Source organism: Panthera tigris, chromosome B4 (genome assembly GCF_018350195.1).
Source record: "Panthera tigris isolate Pti1 chromosome B4, P.tigris_Pti1_mat1.1, whole genome shotgun sequence".
NCBI classification, from domain to species: Eukaryota; Metazoa; Chordata; class Mammalia; order Carnivora; family Felidae; genus Panthera; species Panthera tigris.
In genome coordinates this window covers 130,590,812-130,612,780 of record NC_056666.1, presented here as the reverse complement: position 1 = coordinate 130,612,780, position 21,969 = coordinate 130,590,812, and the positions used below count along the sequence as shown (strand labels likewise).

At 56.9% G+C, this 21,969-nt stretch overlaps 1 protein-coding gene across 4 annotated transcripts; it reads right to left on the bottom strand.

The window, feature by feature from the left end:
* Window positions 1–1,124: 1,124 nt before the first annotated feature.
* PICK1 (protein interacting with PRKCA 1) lies at window positions 1,125–20,910 on the bottom strand. Of its 4 annotated transcripts, none has more exons than XM_042993248.1 (13): window positions 20,575–20,910; window positions 20,318–20,415; window positions 19,502–19,613; window positions 10,987–11,115; window positions 9,518–9,584; window positions 8,306–8,395; window positions 6,405–6,458; window positions 5,840–5,902; window positions 4,928–5,061; window positions 4,463–4,555; window positions 3,577–3,627; window positions 2,594–2,738; window positions 1,125–2,118 (listed from the first exon to the last, which is right to left on the bottom strand). In XM_042993248.1, exons 2-13 carry the CDS (start codon window positions 20,356–20,358, stop codon window positions 1,703–1,705), a joined length of 1,395 nt encoding a protein of 464 aa, XP_042849182.1. In that variant the 5' UTR covers window positions 20,359–20,415; window positions 20,575–20,910; the 3' UTR covers window positions 1,125–1,702. The 4 variants fall into 4 exon arrangements, with proteins under 4 accessions (XP_042849182.1, XP_042849183.1, XP_042849181.1 ...); XM_042993249.1 differs by having other exon boundaries at window positions 20,726–20,910; XM_042993247.1 differs by having other exon boundaries at window positions 20,673–20,909.
* Window positions 20,911–21,969: the final 1,059 nt, after the last annotated feature.

Below are 21,969 nucleotides of genomic sequence, written 5' to 3'. Positions count from 1 at the left end.
CTTCTCTCCCTCCCAATCGTGGGTGTGGGGACCAGGCCCAAGCGTGGGAAGGAAGAGCCTTCCCACCACAGACCCGGACTATCCAGCCATGGGCTCAAGAGAGCGCATCCTCCCAGCGAACCCCCCCCCCCCGCCCCCGACCTCCCTGTTGGTCTCATTTTCCATCCAGGCCCTACACAGGATGTGGGGAGCCCTCCAGGTGCCTGGCTGGCTCACACAGGTCCGAGGTTCCCCCTGGGTCACTGGTGCAGTGACTACGTTTGATCTAACACTCACGGCGCCCAGACTGTGCCAGGCACTAAGTCCTTTCCAGGCATCACCTCCTCGGATGCTCAAAATAGCCCACTAAGGCAGGGACCTGTTATTGGCCACAATCACAGGGAAACCGAGGCACAGAGAGGTCAGGGAGGAGCTCAGGGTTAGAGAGGCTGTGACTGGAATCCAGGTGGTTGGCTGCAGTCTGTGCCCTTGGCCTCCACACTGGCTGTTCCTTCAGAGAGGCGGTCTGGTCTGGCAGCTCCGGGGGACCTTCGTGGGCTCCTAGCGACAGCCCGTCCCTCCCTCCACGCTTGACAGTCCCATTTGGGCTGTTGCCCGTGACCCGTGAACTCACAGCTAATAAGCAGAAAGCCATTCTCCCCCCCACCCCATGTTAGCCTCTGCCCCCCCCCCCCGGACTCTTCCCTCGTCGGGATGACCATATAATTCAGTGTCCAAACAGGGACACTATTAATTACACGGGACCGCAGGTAGAGACTGATGCGTGGCTCACGGGACACACGGCCACCCTGCAAAGACACGGAGTACCGGGGTGGCTTTCTCCACTGCCCTTCTCCCACGGCCCTGGCAGAACAGGCACGGCCGGAGGGTGGGGGCACCCTACGTTCTCTCCCCGACGTGGGGCCTCGGGGCCTCCTGACTCAGGGTCTGTCCTGTCCTTCCCCAAATAAAGGCTGGGCTGCTGGCCGGAAGCACTGACAGATCAAAGATACGGGAGGACAGGAAAGGCTCCCCAGAGCCTCGGGGACCCGACAGATGGAACTCCAAAGCCCACCCTGTCCCTGTAACGCTGGGTGGCCCTGAGCAAGACACGTCTCTAGCCTCGGTTTCCCGTCTGTCAACGGGGACGGTAGTGCCAGTCATAGAGCTAGTGTGAGGCGTAAATGACATATTCGAAGGGAACGTCCACAAATCTTGTCGCCCACCCTCCCCGAAGACCGGGGAGGCAGCAGGCGGGGCGCTGAGGGGAGGGGGGGTCTGAGGCCACCGCGAAGAGCCCAGCTCCGTCTGGGTTCGTGTTTATTCGATACAGGCCCGGCGCCCAGCCCCTCCCCGGGGAAGCGGCTGAGCCGGGGGCACGAAATAAATAAAGGCCGCCGAGGTGTGAGTGTGGGCTGCGGTGGGGCCGCCCTGGGCGAGGTGCGGGTGTACGTGAGACGCTGGCCTCGACCTCGGCCGTCCACCCACGGCCCCCCAGCTCCGGCAGGCTCCAGGTGGGGACAGTGGCGCCGCCCAGGGGGGACGGGTCCTGGACTTCTGCCGCCTCCCACCACTCCTCCTTTCTGCCCCCTCTCTCCTTCCTAAGGCAGTTCCAGAGGCCAAGCTCTCCATCTGGCTGGGGAGGGAGGGGGGAGGGGGAGGGGGCTGGTGTCCGGGGCCCGGGCCTTTTCCCGGACGGGGGGCCCCCCCCGGGCTCGCTGAGCTAGGACAGAGGAGCAGGGAGGCGGGCGCCCCAAGCCAGCAGGGCCTTCCGGCTCCGCCCTGTCGTGCGGCGGCCCCGCCCCCGCTTCCGGGCGCCGTCCTCCCGCTCACCCTGCCCCCCCCAGCTCCGCACCCCACGGGGGCAACTCAGGAGCCACACCAGCTCCCGCCCTGGTCCAGGGGCCCGGCGGCCCCTCGCGCATCCCTGGACGGCTCCCCAGCTGCCGTGTCCTCGTCGTCTTCGTCCTCCTCGTCCTCCCCGTCGGTGAACTCCTCCTGGCTGAGGCCGTAGGCCAGCGTGGTGTGGGCCAGGTCCACCTCGATGGGGAAGACGTCGGCGTCGCGCAGCACCGCGTAGCAGTCGTTGTAGTACTGGGACATGGTGGATACGAAGCGCCGCAGCTGGAACACGATGTCCTGGACTGGGGAGGGGGGGCAAGCGGACAGGCGCCGGTGGAGAAGCCCCTCCAAGCCTGCCCGGGCGCCCCCTGCCCCTCCCCCCGGGCTTCCCGCCCGCGCCCCGCGGAGGCCTCGCGCCCTGGGAGCGGGCAAGGCCGGGTCTCCCAGCTCCCGCGTCAGGGAGAGGGGGAGCCGGGCCCGCACCCCACTGCGCCCACAGGGCGTGGACCGGCCCCACTCAAGCCAGACCCCAGGAAGGGGGCTGCGTTTCTGCCAGGACCGTCCCTCTCGGGTCGGACTCAAAGCCCCGCCATGGCCTGGCCGTGGGACCTCACGTAAGCGCCTACCTGTCCAGGCCGCGGTTTTCCCGGCTCTGAGATGGGGAGAGGCCGGCAGCCCCCGCCCCCCGCCCCCCGCCCCCAACCCGGAGGGCGGTACAGGGCTGGGCCGGGGCACGCCCCCGAGGCCCCCGGCGCCCACCTACGCCCCTCACCGTGCTTCTGGTCCAGCAACTCCACCTTCTCCAGCACATCTTTGCGCATCTGGGAGAAGCGGGCACGGGCCTCCTGGCGACAGCGCAGGATCAGGCGATACTCGTAGTTGCCAGTGCTCACGCGGTACAGGGGCTCCCCCAGGGCCTGGGGCAGGGAGGTGACCGTCAGGGACCTGGCAGGGGGCGGGCGGGGCCTGCCCTGGGACAGATGGGGGCAGGGGGCAGGAAGGCTGCAGAGCCCAGCCGCCAGCTCACTCGCCTGCACACAGGGCACTCGTCAAAGCTACCACTGCTGAGGACGCCAGGGATGGCCAGAAGCACCTGCTCATACCTTTGGCGGGGGGGGGGACAAAAAACCAAACCCTCGCCACATTAAATAACGAACATCTAGTCCTAGGGTGGATCCTGCCATCAAAAATATGAAAAATTTAAAATTTAGGGGCGCCTGGGTGGCTCAGTCAGGCATCCGACTTCGGCTCAGGTCAGGATCTCGCGGTCTGTGAGTTCGAGCCCCGCGTGGGGCTCTGGGCTGACGGCTCAGAGCCTGGGGCCTGTTTCGGATTCTGTGTCTCCCTCTCTCTCTGACCCTCCCCTGTTCATGCTCTTGTCTCTCCCTGTCTCAAAAATAAATTTAAAAAAAAAAGTTAAAAAAAAAATTAAAAAAAAAATATGAAAAATTTAGATCAAAAACGCCTCTTGGGAGGGAGGAAAGTCAGGTTTTCCCCGCAAGAGCCTCACAGGGCCCAGAGGGGCTGGTTTCGGGGGGGGGGTCCTACGGCAAGCTGGCCAGGGTTGGGGTGCAGAGCCCCACAGCTCCAGAGACAAAAGCCCGGCCAGACACCAAGCCTCTCCCAGATAGGCCTGACCCCCCCGCCCCGGTGCCCCTGGCAGACCCAGGACATTCTCGGGCCTGGGAGACAAGCGGGGGTGCGTACAGCCCCCTTTCCCACACCAGGGCCGCCCAACAGCCCCTGAGGACTCACGATGCAGCTGTACTCCTCGTCGTCCATCTCCTTCACCTTCAGGCAGTAGGACTGTGTGGGACGGGCGAGGCCACGATGTCAGGGCGGCGGCACCTTCGGGCTGGCCACCCTGTGCCCCACTTCCTCCCACGCCACAGAACCCCTACGCCCCCCGCCAAGGAGCAGCCACGCCAGGCCTCCTGGGCCCTGCGCATCCTCAACGAGGATAGGCTGAGACATGTCAGGGGCAGGCTGGCACCTCACTCAGACCGGCCCTTGCTCGGGGAGGCCCGGGGCGAGGTGCACGTGGGAGCACGCGGGAGCGAGCACGCATCCGGGAGGCTGGCAAGGGCCTGAGAAAACAGCCCAGCGTTTACTGAACTCAAGATGCTCTGGGAAAAAAGGGATTCCGTGGTCAAAAGAGCGTGGGAAGGCCCTTGAAGACTCATGCTACACATAGGCCTGTCAAAGGCTCTGAGAAGTCCTGCAGCAAAGGAACCTTGGCTTGCTTCACGGAGCATTTTCCCTCAACTCCTTTGACCATGAGAATTATTACGTAAACATAAAACTCAATAATGTCCCTTGGCACCTACTTTATAACCACTGACCCACTGGTAAAAGTGACCCCAAAATCCCAAGAGGTCAGAGTGGTCCAGAATAAGCCCTCTGCCTACCCCAGGCTCCCAGCCTCCCAGAGTCTCCTCTCAGCAGTTGGGGCCAGTGTCCAGGCTGCTGCCCAATTCCAGTACCTCCCAGGTCCCTGGTCCCACACCCTCAATCAGACACGACCGAGGCTGGCCCCATCCGGCTTGCCACCCTGTGGCCCACTAAGGGGCAAACCTCCAGGGGGGCTCCCTCCCCGTGGTGCCAGACCCTTCCCTCCCCAGAGACTGGAGACTCCACTCACCAGGTACTCAAACTTGACGTCCAGGTACTTCTTGATGGTGAGGCGAGTGTCTGGGATGGCTTTGTTGAGATAGGTGTTCAGGTCTGTGAGCATCTGGAAGGGATGGAGGGGGCGGATGCTCAGTCCCCCAGGGGCAGGGGGCAGGCTGGCCAGCTGACAAAGCATGACACCGATCCGTCAATCCTTCTAGTGCACTCAGGCGTCAGAGCCAAAGGGCGCTCCCAGACGGCTCTGTCCACTGAAGGGCGAGAGGCCAGGCCAGGCCAAGGGCAGACTTAACGAGTGAGTCGGTCAATGCCGAGTGAGGCCGGGGGGACAGAGCGACTTACCCCCCGTCGGCCACGTCGGTGACCAAGCCGGACCCGCACCCCAGGGTTCCAACTCCAGTACGGGACCCTTTCTGCGTGCCGCGCTGCCCCCTCTCTACCCTCACAGGCTGACACACGCGTGCTCGACGTGACCTACCGGCTTGATGGTTTTCAGCAGCCGGATGCCGAACTTCTCGATGCTGCGGTGGGCGTCGGCAAACTTCACAAAAGCCTCGCTCGCAGCTGGCTGGGGCTCCCGCACCCCAATCACGGAGAACACGTCCCCAAAGGCTGCGGGACAAGTCTGCCCTGAAGGCTGCCCCTACTTGACCCCTTCGTGGAGGAGCCCGGGATTCGGTGGGGAGAAGCGGCAGGGCAGGGGGGCCCGGCAGGCTGAAGGCCAAGGTCCGCATGAAGTCTACAAACCCAGGTAGGTGGTTCTACACCTGAAGCGAGTTGGGTCTGTACCCCCTAAGGGAGCCGGGGCTGTACATGACGGAGTGGCCCTCGTTCCCCAGAGTGACCGGCGCATGAGGGAAGGAGGCTCGGTCAAGGTTGGAGAAGCCAGCGTTGCCCGACAGGGGAGAACTGGTCTGGGAGTCTGGATGCCTGGGTCCTAAGGCCAGCTCTGCCCTAAGGAGCTGCATGACTATTTCCTCTGTCGGGGCTTCATTTTCCCAACCGGAAACGGGGCTTAACTGCAGCTGCCCTGCCCTGCCCAGCTAACAGCCTTGTAGGAAATGAGACCACAAGTAAGAAAGGCCCCGTACGCAGTAAGGCGGTACAGGTAAGACTGGGCAGGGCCCAGACGAGAGCCTGGGCCCCCACAGAAGACCGGCTGGTCCACACGTTCCCGACTGGCCTCCCTTATTGCTATATCCCAGCATCTAGGCAAGGCCCGGCCCGGAAAGGGCCCGAGGTCAGGTGCTGTGGGGTCCACCCGAGTGGGGGCGTGAGAAAGGTCCCGGGGAGGGGATCAGCCACACCCTCACCGTACGGGGAAGGACTGAGCTGACGAGGGAGTGAGGGTCTTCCCGGGGCCACTTGGCAGGTTTGGGGGTGCCCTTACCCCGGTGGGTCTGTGACAGCTCATAAAAGGCCCGCAGGAGATTCTTGGCGTGTTCTGTCATTCCTGCGGGAGAGACCCAACCAGAGGGGAACGGGGGCACGTGGTGAGACCACAAGGGCCCCCCGGGACACGGCCTCCAACCCCCACCCCCGGGCCCTCACTGTTCCTGAGTTCGCTGGCTTTTCCCACAGTCACACTAGGGCCTGGGGTCGAAGGCTTAGCCCCCAGCGCCACCCGAGAGGAGCCGCCGTCAGACAGGGGAGCCAGGACTTGGCGGGGGCAGAAGGTGAACGAGGCCTTCCATGGGCTTCGTCTCCGGGAGACGGCGGGGCTCTGAGAGACTCTCGCCTTGTCTACGCGTGCCACCGCTCGACTTTTTGTGGATGCGTGTTACTTCCGTAGTCAGAAAAAGGAAGTGATGAGAGGCTTCTTTTTCTGAAGAGTTCCTAATGGCCGCAGGGCCCTAAAGCTCTACCCCAGGGCGGAGCCGTGCTGGGCACTTACCGCCCGGCCGGGCACACCTCCCTCCGGGCACGCGGCCGGGCCAGAGTGTGCGCCCGCTCACCTTTATACAGCTCGGCGGTCCGCTCCAGCTCCTCCAGCCTCTTGACAAGCCCGTCTGCGGGGGTCAGAGGAGAAGGTGAGGCCAGTGAGTCTCGGGGAGCGTGGGGCGAGGAGAGAGCCAGGGGCGGCCTGAGCCAGGCTGGGGAGGGGAGAGGCAGCGCCCAGAGGAGAAGCAGGACTGGCACGGGCCGGGGTCCCAGGGGCGGGGGGGTCTGGCATCTCAGCCGGTCCCGGAAGCGTTTCGTAGCGACCCGGGCCACCCAAACCACGGGCGAGCGGGGGACAGGCAGGGCCGCCCCCGGGGGCGGCTCCTGAGACGAGCTGTCCCCCGACGCCCCACGCAGGACGGGCACATCAGAGGGCCAGAAAGGCGATGGCCACGGAGGCACCAGTGCGGGTCACCAGCGAAAACCGGCTGGCCCTCTCAAGCAGTCAAGGCTCCCGTACGTCTAACACAAACCCCGCCCACAGCCAAGGAGGAAGGCAGGAGCCAGAGAGGAGCTGTTTTGACAACTCTCACGCAGGCACGGCGCAGCCCCTCCCGCAGAAGCCATCGCCATCGCCATCGCGACGGCTCAGAAGGTTCGGGCTCAGAAGGGAGAACCGAGTGGGGCAGGAAGGCCAATTCGGGAGGGGCCTGGAGGCAGACCTGGCACCGGACCTGGGTGGACATCTCCACCCGCTTGACGGCTGTGTTTCTCAAGCACCTTTCGTGTGCCGGAGTCATGAGCTCCAAGTCATGCCCTCGAGGCTCACGGTCCAGCAGAGGGGGCGGGGTGGGGGGGGGCAACAAATGACCAGAGTAACCTTGAGGGCTTGTTGAGTGACAGGAGGGGAGCAGAAGCCGAGTGCGGGCAGAGACAGTGGCTGCGTGTCAGGGGGCGGGGAGGAGGGTGGGCTCTGGGGGAGGAGGGCACCTGGTAGGGGGCATTCAGGAGCTTGGCCACCGGCCGGCCCCCAGGCGCTGGCTCCCCGGAGCCCTGGCACCTGGCCAGCCTGGCAGGAAAGGAGCCACGTAAGGGCCGCGCTGTTGTTTTTAGCTGGGTCATGGGACATCATGACAGCTTCAATTTTAGAAACCCTATTTAAGGCTGGGGAAATTGCAAGGTTTGGGGGGAAAAACACAACAACCAGTTCTAATTTTGTCTCAACGCATGGTAACTACAGTGACCGGGATTTATAGACACCAAGAAGCTGAAAATAGCAGCTGCCACTTTTGTAGCCGTTTGGAACGGGCTCAGACCCCACCCCCACGTCCCAGCCAATGAGGCCCAGCTGAGCCTACCATATATATATAGGCATTTATAGCCGCCCCCACATATATATACGGCAGAACTGCTATTTATAAATCCGGGCTGGGGACGGTCGGAGCAGGACCAAGTGTTTTGCTGGCCACACACATGCGTGGGTGTGAACGTGCATGTCCGTGGCTCCCCGCCCCCACCTCCAGTCCCGGGCAGAAACCACCAAGACGAGGGCAGCAGCGCCACCTTCTGGAGAAAGGTAGGCGCGAGGTGGGCGGTACAGGAGCAGGGAGCCGGGGCCACACTGGAGAAGAGGGCACGCGGTGGCTGCGGCCAACGCTGTGACAGCAGCCGGGGGCAGTGGCGAAGGCGCCGGCTCGGGCTGCTGGAAGGAAGCACCTCCATACTGTGTGCTGGTCTCATCTGTGACCCGGGCGCGGGATCCCCACCGGGGTGTGGGGGCCATGGCCGCCTGGGCTGACGGCTGCGGGCGCTCTTGGGGAGGCAGAGAGGTCCATGGGCAAGTGGATGGTGACCGTCAGCCCCACAGGCAGCAGGACCCACATCAGCAACGTGGGCAGCCAAGGCGCCCCTCTCTCCGGAAGCCTGGGCCTGAGACCTCGTCCCCGGGGCCGCTGGGCGGGAGGACAGGACTCACCATTGCACAGGATGGCCCGGCTCAGGCCCAGGGCGTCCGCGGTCCCCGAACTCATGTTCTCTACCAGCCGATGCTTTACTTTCTTCAACACTGGGACCAGGCGAGAAAGGGTCTCAGTGACAGGTAATCTACAGCAGGGCCCTCAGGCCATCCCTGCCCCAGCTCATCTCCCGCTGCAAGCGACGGCAGGGGCTGAGGGGCCGCGCTGATGTTTAGTGCAGGGGTGAACGTGGAGTGGGGGGAGCCCCAGGAGGGCGTGCTGGGCCCCCTGCCCTATTCACTCCACACGAGGGCAGTGTCGGGAGCTGGAAGGAGCTAAATACGTGTAATGCCAAGAGGCAAACCAGGGAGAGCCTCTTGTCCCTTCCGCACCTGGGAGCGGAGGTGCCCTCAACCACGAGTGGCCTCAGACCCCGGACTCAAGGATCGTATATGTGTTCGTATACTTAGTCCCTGGAAGGGGACCGGGATGGCACCACAGGGCTTTTCTAGGGAGAACCTTCAGGACAGACTTGACCTGCTCTTAGCCTCTTTCCTTTAAAAACAACAGGAGGTGGCTGCGGCCCTAGGGTGGAGGAAAAGCGTGTCGGGCTCCAGAGCCCAGAGATCTGCGCGTGCATTCACCCAGGGGACGCAGAGCCCTCTCTGGGCCGCAGGCCTTGATGCGGGATGAGGCGGCTGGTCCAGAGGACTTCGAAGCTGCTGTCCAGCCTGGAGTTTTGAAGTTACTACAGAGCCAAACCCAGCCCCCCTTGCAGGAGGCAACCTGACCCAGGGAATGCCGTGGGAGGAGGGGCTGGCCTGCGACCCTCGGCCCGAGGCCTGAGGTCCAGTTCAGACCTCGAGCCCTCCCGGGAGTAGGGAGGCAGAAGAGGAGGCCAGGGCCGAGCAGGGGCGTGCGGGTGGTCATGGGGCACCACGCCTCATTGTGAGCCGCCCTCCCTTTTGGAAGGGTGAGGGGCTGGCCTCTAAGGGGCCACCCTACGGCAGCAAGGTCCCAGAGGAGGTGGCCAGGGGAGAGGGCTGAAACACGGGGCAGAGCGAAATCAAGGACTGATTCTTGGGAGCCAGTGGCAGGCGGGAGAGCATCGTGGGTCCTCCCAGGCCCTCTGCACTGGCTTGGTCAAAAGCCACGTAGCTCCTGACACACTGTCATAAAGGGGCAGAGGAGGGGCCAGGTGCCTGTGGGGTCCCTGCTCTGGTCCAGCTTACCAATGTCCAGGGACATGCCCTGCTTGGGGTCCGCCTGCAGCTTGTTGTAGTGAATAGTCACCTCCCCCTGGAAAAGCAGGATGGGCAGAGTTCAGATGGAGTCTCCTGGGTCCCAGGCCCCTTCCCTGGGGAAGGCCTGTCCGCCCCCAAATCTGCGGTCACGAGAGAATCCTGAGCCCCGGGAAGGACCCAGACCAACTATGGATTCTGCCATGCCAGGCCAAGGGCTGTGACACGGCCCTGCCTTAACCGGTTTGTTTCCAGTCCCTCCTCGTCCTGCTATGTGCCAGGCCCCGGGGAAGCAGCGGGGACAAGGGCAGACACAGTCCCTGCTGCCACAGAGCTCACGGCGTGGCAGTCCCTGATGTCCCGTGCTCCGGCCGGATCAGGTGCCCCGCCTCCCCGACGCACGCCATGCTCCAAGCCTTCGCTACGCCATTTGCCCCACGTGGAGTGTCTTCTGCGCTCGAAGCCACCCCATCCTGAGGGGTCCCTCCATTCACTCAGCTAGTATGTCTGCATACTTTCTCTGTGCCCGGTGTTGGGGCTCCAAGGAGCAGGTGCAGGGCGGCCCCAACCTCCCAGGGACCGAGGCAGCAAGGGAGGCTGACGCACGTCGCATTCTACATCTGGAAGAGAAGTGCCCGGCTTCTCCTGAGAAGCCTTCCCTAACCACGTGAGGCCACCACGGGCACTCTCATCCACGCAATCCTAAGACCCTTGAACTTGGGGCAGGATCCATTCGAATGCGAAACAGGATTTCAAAAATGAGTCCTGAAGGGGAACCAAACTGGCCTGACGCCGCCAGAGTCGCGCGGATGCACGAGGCTCTCTCTCGGGCTGCGGCAGAGCATGCCGGGGCCCCAGGACCGACAGCAGCTGAAGCAGCGGGAGTCAGACCTGGGCTCTGGTCCCGCCGTGTGACCAAAGCCAATCCCTTCCTCTCTCCGGGCACCAGTGAAATGGGGACAGTAGTCCCTGCCCGCACCCAAACACGGGAGCCGGGAGATCCTTGTGTTGATGTCAAGGCTGTGCACACACAACAGCTCTCGTCCTCGTGGGCACCATGGGGGGCTCAGAGGATGGGGGGGGGGAGTCTGTGAGCCCAGGAGGACCCAGGGGACTGAAAGTCCCTACAGGGATGAGGAGGGGGGGGCTTCTCTTTCCTCCTTCCCCTCCCAGCCCCAGCATGGCCCAACTGACATTTATCGAGGGTCTACTGACCCCGGCGGGATCACCTTGGACTTCCAGCTCCAGCTCCAGCCCTGAGGGGGGACACGCTGGCTTGCCCTGAGGTATTTACTGACCACGCGTGGGGGCCACCGAGGGAGGCTGGAGTGTGGCCCAGACCCCGGCGCACCAAGGAGGTAGCCGAGAGAGGGCCCGTCTCCTTGCAGGCCCGCCGGGGCCTCTGGCAGGCTGGGCGTCCCAGAAGGGTGCCTGTGTCCCCACCCCCGCAGCAGGCTTACCTTCACCTCCTGAATCATCTTCGCCACCTCCACCTTCGTTTTGCCTTTGATTGACCTGCCGTTGACACCGGTGATCTCGTCGCCAGCCGCCACAGTGCCATCCAGGGCTGCCGGGGTGTTGTCAAACACCTGTGGGTGCAGGGTGGGGGAGGTGGGCAGAGCATCACGCTAAGAACATAGGGATTATTTCTTTTTCAATTTTTTTTAACGTTCATTTATTTTTGAGACAGAGAAAGAGACAGAGCGTGAATGGGGGAGGGGCAGAGAGAGAGGAAGACACAGAATCAGAAACGGGCTCCAGGCTCTGAGCTGTCAGCACAGAGCCCGACGCGGGGCTTGAACTCACGGACCGCGAGATCATGACCTGAGCCGAAATCGGACGCTTAACCGACGGAGCCACCCAGGCGCCCCGGGGATTATTTTTTTAAAAACTGATAAAGGAGACCGCACCAGCGAGAGGATCCACCTGTCCTTGGAAGCTGGACAGTGGGAAGCCAAGGGCTCGCAGAGGGGCTTTAGTAAGAGAGATCTAATCTTTGCTGGAAATTGCCAGAGGGTCGGGAAGCGGACCTCTGGAAACAGCCACAGGTGGGTAGAAGGCAAGGTGTAGAAAGTAGGGAATGGACTCAACTCTGGGCTCCCTCCCTGTCCACACAGCCGCCCACTCCCCCTTCTCTGGGCAAGATGGAGATGGGTTTCCCCAGAGAAGCTCCCGACTCAGGCCCAGGGACCGAGGGAGGTGGGAGTGAGGCACGAGTCTAGACAGATTCAGGTTTAGCGAGTCCCAAGGCCCTCTAGCCCCACTGGGGCCCCAGAATGCCAGCAGCCAGGCTTACTGCCCTTCCCCGAGGGAGACTGGAGGCCCCTGCCCTGAACGGCCCGTCGATGTAGACACTGGGAGATCCCCCCACAGCTTGCCTGATGCCCGACCGCCCCACGGGAAGCCCACCCGACACGGCCTGCACACGGATCTTCATGGTAGTAGGTGCCTGTGATGGTTCACTCCTAATGTAAGGACGGGCACTTGAGAAAGGTGCCCCACGTGAAAAATACTTAAACAGAAGAAAAGGAACCATAGGAAGCAGCGACAAAGCAGAGGTAACAGAAAAACAAAAGGAAAACCATAATTAACATCTTCAAGGTGATTAGAAAAAGGAAACCAGGATGATGTAAAAGGATCGACTCGGAAATAGGAAAGATCTCTTAGCAATGCAAAATCTAATTGAAATGTACAATGTCAAAGAAGCTAGGGAAACCAAGCCGAGGAAACTGACAAACTGGACAGCCAGAAGAAAAGAGAAAGAAAAATATAAGAAGGTCCATTCAGGAAGCCCAACACCAACCAAGAGGGGTCCCACAAGAGGGAACAGAAACCAGAGAGCGGGATCTCATCAAAGAGCTAATACTCAAGACTCCCAGGGCAGAGAAAGACACGAGGCTCCCTGAGGAACACACCCTCTGAGGCTCCGGCACAACAGACAGAAAAAGGCCTGTGCCAAGAGCCATCGTTATGGCCCTTCGAGTTGCCAAGGACAAGAAGAAGTTCCCAAGAGTCTTGACATTTCAAGGACAGAAGGCATCACAGATAAAGAGTCACAGATAAGAAAAGCATCAGACATAACAACAGTGCTCGTGTCCAAAGATAATAAAATGCCATCGAACCTCTAAGTGAAAAATTTTCAAACTTGTCACTCTTTTTTTTTTTTTTTTAACATTTATTTGTTATCGAGAGACAGAGAGAGACAGAGCGTGAGCAGGGGAGGGGCAGAGAGAGGGGGAGACACAGAATATGAAGCAGGCTCCAGGCTCCGAGCTGTCAGCACAGAGCCGGACACGGGGCTCGAACTCACAAACCTCGAGATCATGACCTGAGCCGAAGTCAGTCGCTTAACCGACTGAGCCACTCAGGCGCCCCTCAAACTTGTCATTCTTGAATTTGATCTGGCCAAGCGTCAGATGGAAAGAAAATGAAAATCACAACAAAGACAGGATAATGGCATTTTCAGAGACACAAGCTCTCAAAATATTCAGCTCCCCGGCAGCCTCTCTCGGAAAGCTACAGGAGGATGTGTTCCACCACGATCAGGAAGTAAGCCGAGGAAGGCGGCTCCTGTCCTGGGCAGCAAAGGAAAAAATCAACAAAACTAAAAGGCAACTGACGGAATGGGAGAAGATATTTGTAAGCGACCGATCTGATAAAGGGCTAGTATCCAAAATATATAACGAACTTACAAAACTCAATACCCCAAAATCAAATAACCCAATTACAAAATTGGCAAAAGACCTGAACAGACATTTCTCCAAAGAAGACATCCAGATGACCACCAGGCACATGAAAAGATGCTCAACATCACTCACCGTCGGAGAAATTCAAATCAAAAGCACAATGAGATACCACCTCACACCTGTCAGAACGGCTAAAATCAACAACACAAGAAACAACAGGTGTTGGCAAGGATGTGGAGAAAAAGGAACCCTCTGGCACCGTTGGTGGGAATGCAAACTGGTGCAGCTGCTCTGGAAAACAGTGTGGAGGTTCCTCAAAAAGTTAAAAATAGAACCATCTTACGATCCAGCAATCACACTACTGAGTATTTACGCAAAGAAAACAAAAACACTAATTCTTTTCTTTTTCATGTTTATTTTTTTGAGAGAGAGAGAGAGAGAGAGAGTGAGTGAACGGGGAAGAGGGGCAGAGAGAGGAGAGAGAATCCCAAGCAGGCTCCACGCACAGCACAGAGCCCAATGTGGGGCTCGATCTCACGAAACGCGAGATCACAAGCTGAGCTGATATCAAGAGTTGAACGCTTAACTGACTGAGTTACCCACTCACCCCACAAAAACACTAATTCACAGGGATACGTGCACCCCTATGTTTACAGCAACATTATTTACAGCAGCCAAGATATGGAAGCAGCCCAACTGTCCATCGACCAATAAATGGATAAAGAAGATGTGGTATATAGAGACACAATATGCAAAGCCATAAAAAAGAAGGAAATCTTGCCATTTGCAAAGATATAGATGGATCTAGAGAGTATGATGCTGAGCGAAATAAGTCAGAGAAAGACAAATGCCATATGATTTCACTCATATGTGGAATTTCAGAAAAAAACAAAAGTACAAATGGGAAAAAAGAGAGAGAGAGAGAGAGAGAGACAAAACAAGAAAAAGACTCTTACCCCACTAAAAAGGAGAACTACAGACCAATTTTCCTGATGAACACGGATGCAAAAATCCTCAACAAGATTATTAGCCAACCGGATCCAACCATACATTAAAAAAATTATTCACCACGACCAAGTGGGATTTAAACCTGGGATGCAGGGTTGGTTCAATATCCACAAAACAATTAACGTGATTCATCACATCAATGAAAGAAAGGACAAGAACCATATGATCCTCTCAGTAGAGGCAGAGAAAGCATTTGACAAAATACAGCATCCTTTCTTGATAAAAACCCTCAAGAAAGTAGGGATAGAAGGATCATACCTCGAGATCATAAAAGCCACATGTGAAACACCCAACACTAATTTCATCCTCAAAGGGGAAAAACTGAGGGCTTCCTCCTAAGGTCAGGAATAAGACAGGGATGTCCATTCTTGCCACTGTTATTCAACATAGTCCTGGAAATCTTAGCTTCTGTAATCAGAAAACACAGAGAAATAAAAGGCATCCAAATCGGCCAGGAGGAGGTCAAACTTTCACTCTTTGCAGCGACATGATACTCTATATTGAAAACTCAAAAGATTCGGGGCGCCTGGGTGGCGCAGTCGGTTAAGCGTCCGACTTCAGCCAGGTCACGATCTCGCGGTCCGTGAGTTCGAGCCCCGCGTCAGGCTCTGGGCTGATGGCTCGGAGCCTGGAGCCTGTTTCCGATTCTGTGTCTCCCTCTCTCTCTGCCCCTCCCCCGTTCATGCTCTGTCTCTCTCTGTCCCAAAAATAAATAAAAAATGTTGAAAAAAAAATTTAAAAAAAAAAAAAAAAAAAAAAAAAAAAAGAAAACTCAAAAGATTCTACCAAAAAAACTGCTAGAACTGATTCACGAATTCAGCAAAGTTGCAGGATATAAAGTCAATGCACAGAAATCGGTTGCATTCCTATACCCCAATAATGAAGCAACAGAAAGAGAAATCAAGGAATCGATCCCATTTACAGTTGCACCAAAACCCATAAAATACCTAGGAATAAATCTAACCAAAGAGGTGAAAAATCTATACACTGAAAACTGCAGAAAGCTTATGAAAGAAATTGAAGACACAAAAAAATGGAAAAAGATTCCATGCTCCTGGATAGGAAGAACAAATATTGTTAGAATGTCGATACTACCCAAAGCAATCTACGTGTTCAATGCAATCCCTATCAAAATAACACCAGCATTCTTCACAGAGCCAGAACAAACAATCCTAAAATTTGTATGGCACCAGAAAAGACCCCGAATAGCCAAAGCAATCTCAAAAAAGAAAACCAAAGCAGGAGGCATCACAATCCCGGACTTCAAGCTATACTACAAAGCTGTCATCATCAAGACAGTATGGTACTGGCACAAGAACAGATAATCAATGGAACAGAATAGAGAACCCAGAAATGGACCCACAAACGTGCGGCCAACTAATCTTTGACAAAGCAGGAAAGAATATCCAATGGAATAAAGACAGTCTCTTCAGCAAGTGGTGCTGGGAAAACTGGACAGCGACATGCAGAAGAATGAACCTGGACCACTTTCTTACACCATCCACAAAAAGAAACTCAAAATGGATCAAAGACCTCAATGTAAGACAGGAAACCATCAGAATCCTCGAGGAGAAAGCAGGCAAAAGCCTCTTTGATCTTGGCTGCAGCAACTTCTTACTCAACACGTCTCCGGAGGCAAGGGAAACAAAAGCAAAAATGAACTACTGGGACCGCGTCAAAATAAAAAGCTTCTGCACAGCGAAGGAAACAGTAAGTAAAACTAAAAGGCAACCGACAGAATGGGAGAAGATACTTGCAAATGACATATCAGATAAAGGGTGAGTATCCAAAATCTATAAAGAACTTATCAAACTCAACACCCAAAACCCAAATAATCCAGTGAAGAAATGGGCAAAAGACATGAATAGGCACTTCTCCAAAGAAGGCATCCAGATGGCCAACAGGCACATGAAAAAATGCTCAATGTCACTCATCATCAGGGAAATACAAATCAAAACAATGGATACCACCTCACACTTGTCAGAACGGCTAACATCAACGACTCAGGCAACAAGAGACGCTGGCGAGGATGCGGAGAAAGAGGATCTCTTTTGCATTGTTGGTGGGGATGCAAGCTGGTGCAGCCACTCCGGAAAACAGTATGGAGGTTCCTCAAAAAATTAAAAATAGAACTATCCTACGACCCAGCAATTGCACTACTAGGTATTTATCCAAGGGATACAGGTGTGCTGTTTCGAAGGGGCACGGGCACACCCACGTTTATAGCAGCGCTCCTGAATGTGCGAGGAGAGTGCAAAGGGAGAAAACCCAGGAAATGACTTCATTTTTAAATTTTTTTTAAGTTTATTTATTTTGAGACGGAGAGAGCATGAGCGGGGGAGGGGCAGAGGGAGAGGGAGAGAGAGAATCCCAAGCTGGCTCTGAGCTGTCAGCACGAGGGCTCGAACTCACAAACCATGAGGTCCCAACCTGAGCTGAAATCAAGAGCTGGGTGCTGAACCGACCGAGCCACCCAGGTGCCCCCCAAGAAATGACTTCAAAAAACAAAACTGAGTTAAGAATGGAGACAGAGGTTCCTCAAAAAGTTAAACACAGAGGCACCGGGGGGCCCAGCAATGCCGCTGCCACTCCCAGGTACGCACCCCCTAAAAAGGAAAGCGCGTGTCCCCACAGAAACTGCACGTGCATGTTTGCGGTGGTGTCGTTCGTAACAGCCGGAAGGTGCAGACAACCCGCATGTCCACCAAACGGGTAAACCAATTGTGGGGTATCCACAAAATGGAAGATTAGCCGTGAAAAGAATGAATTACTGAAATATGCCACAGCTTGACTGAAATTCAAAAACATTATGCTACGTGAAAGAAGCAAGATACGAAAGGTGACGTGTGCAGATTCTTTTTCTATAAAATATCCAGAAAAAAACAACCTCTATAATAACCAGATGACCAACCAATCGAAAATAACCGGCACACGGGGTGCCTGGGTAGCTCAGCTGGTTAAGCGTCAGGCTCCTGATTTCAGCTCAGGTGACGATCTCGTGGTTCGTGAGATCCAGCCCCGCGTCGGGCTCTGCACTGACAGCCCAGGGCCTGTCCGGGATTCCCTCTCTCCCCCTCTCTCTGCCCCCCCCCCACCCCACTAATGCTTGCTCTTTCTCAAAATAAATAAATAAACTGTAAAAAATTAAATAAAATAAAATAACCAGCACAGACGCTAATTTGCGCGTCTGCGTCTGGGCAGAGCCCAGTGTAGGGCTTGAACTCGTGAACCGTGAAATCATGACCTGAGCCGAAATCCAGAGTTGGCCGCTGAACTGACTGAGCCATCCAGACGCCCCTTAAATAATCTTTTTAAAAGGCACAACCATGGAGGATCCCTAAGCTCAGTATGCAGAACAGCGCATTACCGTTCTCCTACAACACGAGCTAGGGAGGACAAGCTCTTTATTTTCTTCACGTCCTGATCCCTAGCTGGAGCCTGGCCTGCCGCACTGACGGTGGTGACAGTGGGTTCGCGGAAACTGCAAACTCACTATGCTGGGGGTGCTGGGGTGAGAGAAAGCAGAGTGGTTCTGGAAGACAGCTAACGTTCCCATCCACCGGACTGGGAAAAGTTGACAGATATTTACAAGTGACAGACCAAGAAGTAACAAGATAAGCATCTGAGAAAAATGGAAACACACCGGAAGAAACAGCTACAAGGGAGGAAAAGCGGTGCTGCTGCCGGATGGGGTGGGGGAAGGGCGGATGGGGGTGGGGAAGGGTGGTAAGAAGGGGTGGGAGAGGTGGGCTGTTATTTGACACAGGCCTTCTGGTGCTCTTGACTTGTCCAGAGCAAATCGGATATGCTTTGATAAAAATACAATTCAATTTCTGTTGAGAGTGGGAGGCGGGGGCACAAGTGAGCAAGGGGCAGAGAGAGAGAGAGAGAGAGAGAGAGAGAGACAGAGAGAGAAGCAGGTCTCACCCAAAGTGGGGTTTGCGTTTTTGTTTTCGTTTTGTTTTTGTTTTTTTTCCCTGCAGTGGAGGCTCACGTTCACCAGATGTAGGACTCGAACTCACAAACCGTGAGATCATGACCTGAGCCAAAGTCAGATGCTCAACGACTGAGCCACGCAGGCACCCAACACAATTCGATTTTTACAAAACCAAATTCTATGAGTGTATAATCCCAGTTTCTTTTAAGCAAACCTGACTCCAAACAGGTGAGGAGGGGGAGGGGGCAGGGGCCCAAAAGGCACATAGCAAGGAGGCCAGGCCTGGGCCAGGCCTCCCTAACACCTCCTGGGTCACAGGAGACCAAACTGCTCGTGAAGGCAGCACCCTGAGCCTGAGCAGGCCGGGCCAGATCCCGGGAATCTCGGTCTCCAAGGCCCAGAAGCGACTCTTGCAAGATCCTGGGAGACTACAGTCTCCCATCTGCCATCAATGACTACCTAGCTGAGAAAGTTAGATCAGGGTAGAAGCCAGGTCAAGTTTACGTCTGAGGTGGCAAGTTTCCTTCCGAGGCTACCGAAAAACCAGTCACTCCTGACCAGCCACGGGGTAAAGAAAACTGTCCCCACTCCTGAGTCACGGCTGACAGAGTATCACCAGGGCAGTCTCTTTGACAAGAACCACAGAATTGTTCAGCACCTCCGGGAGATCGTCTGGGAAAATGAACAGCCACCATAAACATAGTAACAGCTACTACCTCATGGGTGTTTACTGGATGTCAGGCACTGTTTGGGGCATTCTGTTTAACCGCCACCGTGACCTTCACATTTTACACCATCACCTTCCAGGTGAGGAAACTGAGCCCCAGAGAGTTTAAGTAACTGGCTGCTAAGCAGGGAAGGTGACACTTGAACTCAGACCGTTATTACTTCACGGACTTGCACACTCCCCCCTACACTCGACTTGCACCAGGACTCGGGGCAGACTCGGTTCCGTGGATTCATGAGAGGCATTTTTACCGAAGGTCGACCCCGCACCAGGAACGCCACTGGGTGCTGACGGCGGTAACAAAGCAAACTCGGCTCCTGTCCTCACCGCGCAGAGTCTGGGAAGCGGCTAGATAGAGAACGACTAACGGGCAAACCCGTGATTAGAGACGGTGACAAGTGCTGAGAAGGAAAAGAACACGCTGAAATGACAAGAAAACCAGGGCATGCCGGCTGGAGGGGGAGGGGTCAGGAAGTCCTCTCTGAGGAGGTCAGACCTCAGCGACGGGGAGCCATCAGCTCTGCAGAGTGGAGGATGAACCTGCCCTGGTCATGCCCAAGTAGGGAGGTGGCTCGCCCCTTCCAGGACCTCACCCCCACCTCCAAGGCAGCCAGTACCTGGACGATGTAGAGGCAGGGACAGTACTGGGCCCCTCCTCCTATGCTGATCCCGATCAGGTTCTGAGCATCCTTCTGGAGGGTCACCTTCCCGGGCACAGTAGGGATTCCGCTAGAAAGAAAAGACATGAGACTGCTTCCCCGGGAGGAAGGATGACCGAGGGCACAGGGAAGGCTCCTGTTAAACTATCCGTCACCCATCTCTCAATCGTTCTGCTCAATTACCTCTCAGCTTTCACTACGAGGTCGGCGCTTATTTATGTGTTGTGGAAAAATATTTGCCTTCGCTCACTTCCTCGTTCAGCAAACGTTGGCTAACAACCTATTGACGTCGAACACCGTACGAAGCACTAAGGACACGGGCAGCGGAGTGATGGGGAATACATTTTGGTAAGGAGGCGAACAATTTTTAAAAATCTGTCCCACTCATCATCTGTGCCGGGGAGCAAGCTACGTTTACGAGATTCCTGTTCACCTTCAAAACCTGGCTCAGTGGCCACCTCTTTCCGAAGTCTTCCCTGAACATCCCAGCAAAAGCCCTGGCCCATCTGATCTCTCCTTGTCGCCAGGCCATTCTCCATTAGTGCCCATGTGGCCCTGGAATATCATCTGCTAATGTGTCCACAGCCCCCTACAGACGGTGAGCTCCTGTTAGGGCAGGGTCCATTTCTGCTACAGGACAAGACCCAATCCCCCCCCCCCCCCCACCACCGCCGCGGGCTGAGAGGCAAGGGTCTCTGGACCTGGGAAGTCTGGGGATCTGGAGGCCCTTGGGGCTCGTGCATCCCTGGGACTTGAAGGGAACAAAATACTCACAGTTTGTCCTCCTCGATGTCATAATCCAAGTCTGCAAACATGGTTCCGAGAGTTGAGGGGGGCTGGCTAACTGCCCAGCTCGGCAGAGGAATGGGGAACTGGATCAGGGAGAGAAAAGAGCGTAGGGTTTAGGGACCCGCAGTGCCCAGATGTCAACCTCCACCGCGGCGATCCGGGAGAGCCGGACCCTCCCCCTTCCCTCTGGCCGGTGGGGGGAGTCCCCGGGGTTTGGGGGCGGGAAGGTAAAGGGTTCTTACTGGGTACAGGGGGGAACTCCAGGCCAGGGCGGTGGACTCAGACCCCAGAGGCCGCCCTACGGGTCTCCAGGCCCTTGGGAGCTACCGCGGTCGCTCACCGGAAGCGTCAGTCCCTCCGCCGGGTCCAGGCCGGGCTGGCACCTGAACCCACCTGCCGTTCCACCTGTCTGCGGCCGCGACTGTCGCGTCACTTCCGGTGAGACGCGGAAGTCCCGCCTTCTCCACCACCCGGGTATCTGCCCCGATCCCTGCAGACAAGCCTTCCTCCCTGGCTCCCTGGGCTCCGAGAACCAGAAACGAGAACAAGTATGGGCGGAAGCTCGCCCTTAGCATGAAACAGCGGAAACAGAGGAAAGGTCCGGACGGGCCGACAGCGCCCAACCCCGCCCCCCGCCCTGTGGCCGCCGCCATCTTGATAAGGGTAGGGTTCTTCCCGGCTTCCTCAGCGGGACGCGGGGGACCACGCCGGCCGGGCGGTTGCCTGGCAACGGAAGCATCCTTGGGCGCGGAGGCTTCCGGCGAAGTTCAGGGGAATACAAACCCTCTCAGATTTTCAGCACCCCGTCTTAGGGTGCTGTTTGTTTCTCCTCTGCTAGAATGACAGTCTCCGAGCTTTTAGGGCCCCTGGAGCCTAATCCCAGTTCTGCGACCAGGAAACTCAATGCCAGAGAAGGCAAGGGATTTTTGGTCCGGAGCCACCCCCCAGGTGGTATAAGATCTAGATCTTGACCCTGAGATTCCTGCTACCGGGTTCAGCGCCCTTTTAAGGCTTGCACACTTGTATTCAGTGGCTCAGTTATTGACCACAGATTGGACAAGTTACCTTCCTTTGCTTTTGTGTGCCCCCTTTCCCCATATGCAAACTAAGAGCATTGAGGCACATGCTTCTGCGGTATTTGGCGAAAGTCTCCTCACACTTCACCTCCCTCTTTAGTCCTCGGGAGCAGCCCCGCTGGGGCCCCACGGAGGGTCACAGCTTCCTCCCAGGGGCAGCGGAGGAAGGAGAGACACAGAAGGATGATTATCCGAATACCCCACCATCCGATGGGATCGCCACGCCACCCCCTCCTTAGGAAGATAATCTGAGCCTCAGCAAATGTGCAGAATGCCACACGGGGCGACCTCCCCGTGTTCCCACTGCTCTGCCGTTCAGGTTACTCACGGGATTTCCAAGTCCAGCACGACCCTGTGAGAAGAGGACAAGGATTGTCAGCCACAACTGTGCAAGTAAGGAAACTGAGGCTCAGAGAAGCTTCCCTCGGCCTCACAGATGGTCGGTGGCAGATCTAGGGCTGGAACTGCCGAGCCCTGTTCAGGCCAGGATTTTAGTTTTAAAAAGCAGCAGCAGCCCCATGGGGCGCCTGGGTGGCTCAGTCAGTTAAGTGTCTGACTCCA

Excerpts from the sequence above, each read along its gene's own strand:
- PICK1 (XM_042993248.1), bottom strand. The coding sequence starts at position 20,358 with ATGTTTGCAGACTTGGATTATGACATCGAGGAGGACAAACT. Across the intron at positions 9,585-10,986 it reads AGATGATTCAGGAGGTGAAG|GGGGAGGTGACTATTCACTA; the intron begins GTAAGCCTGCTG and ends CTGCTTTTCCAG. Across the intron at positions 5,903-6,404 it reads GACCGCCGAGCTGTATAAAG|GAATGACAGAACACGCCAAG; the intron begins GTGAGCGGGCGC and ends TCTCTCCCGCAG.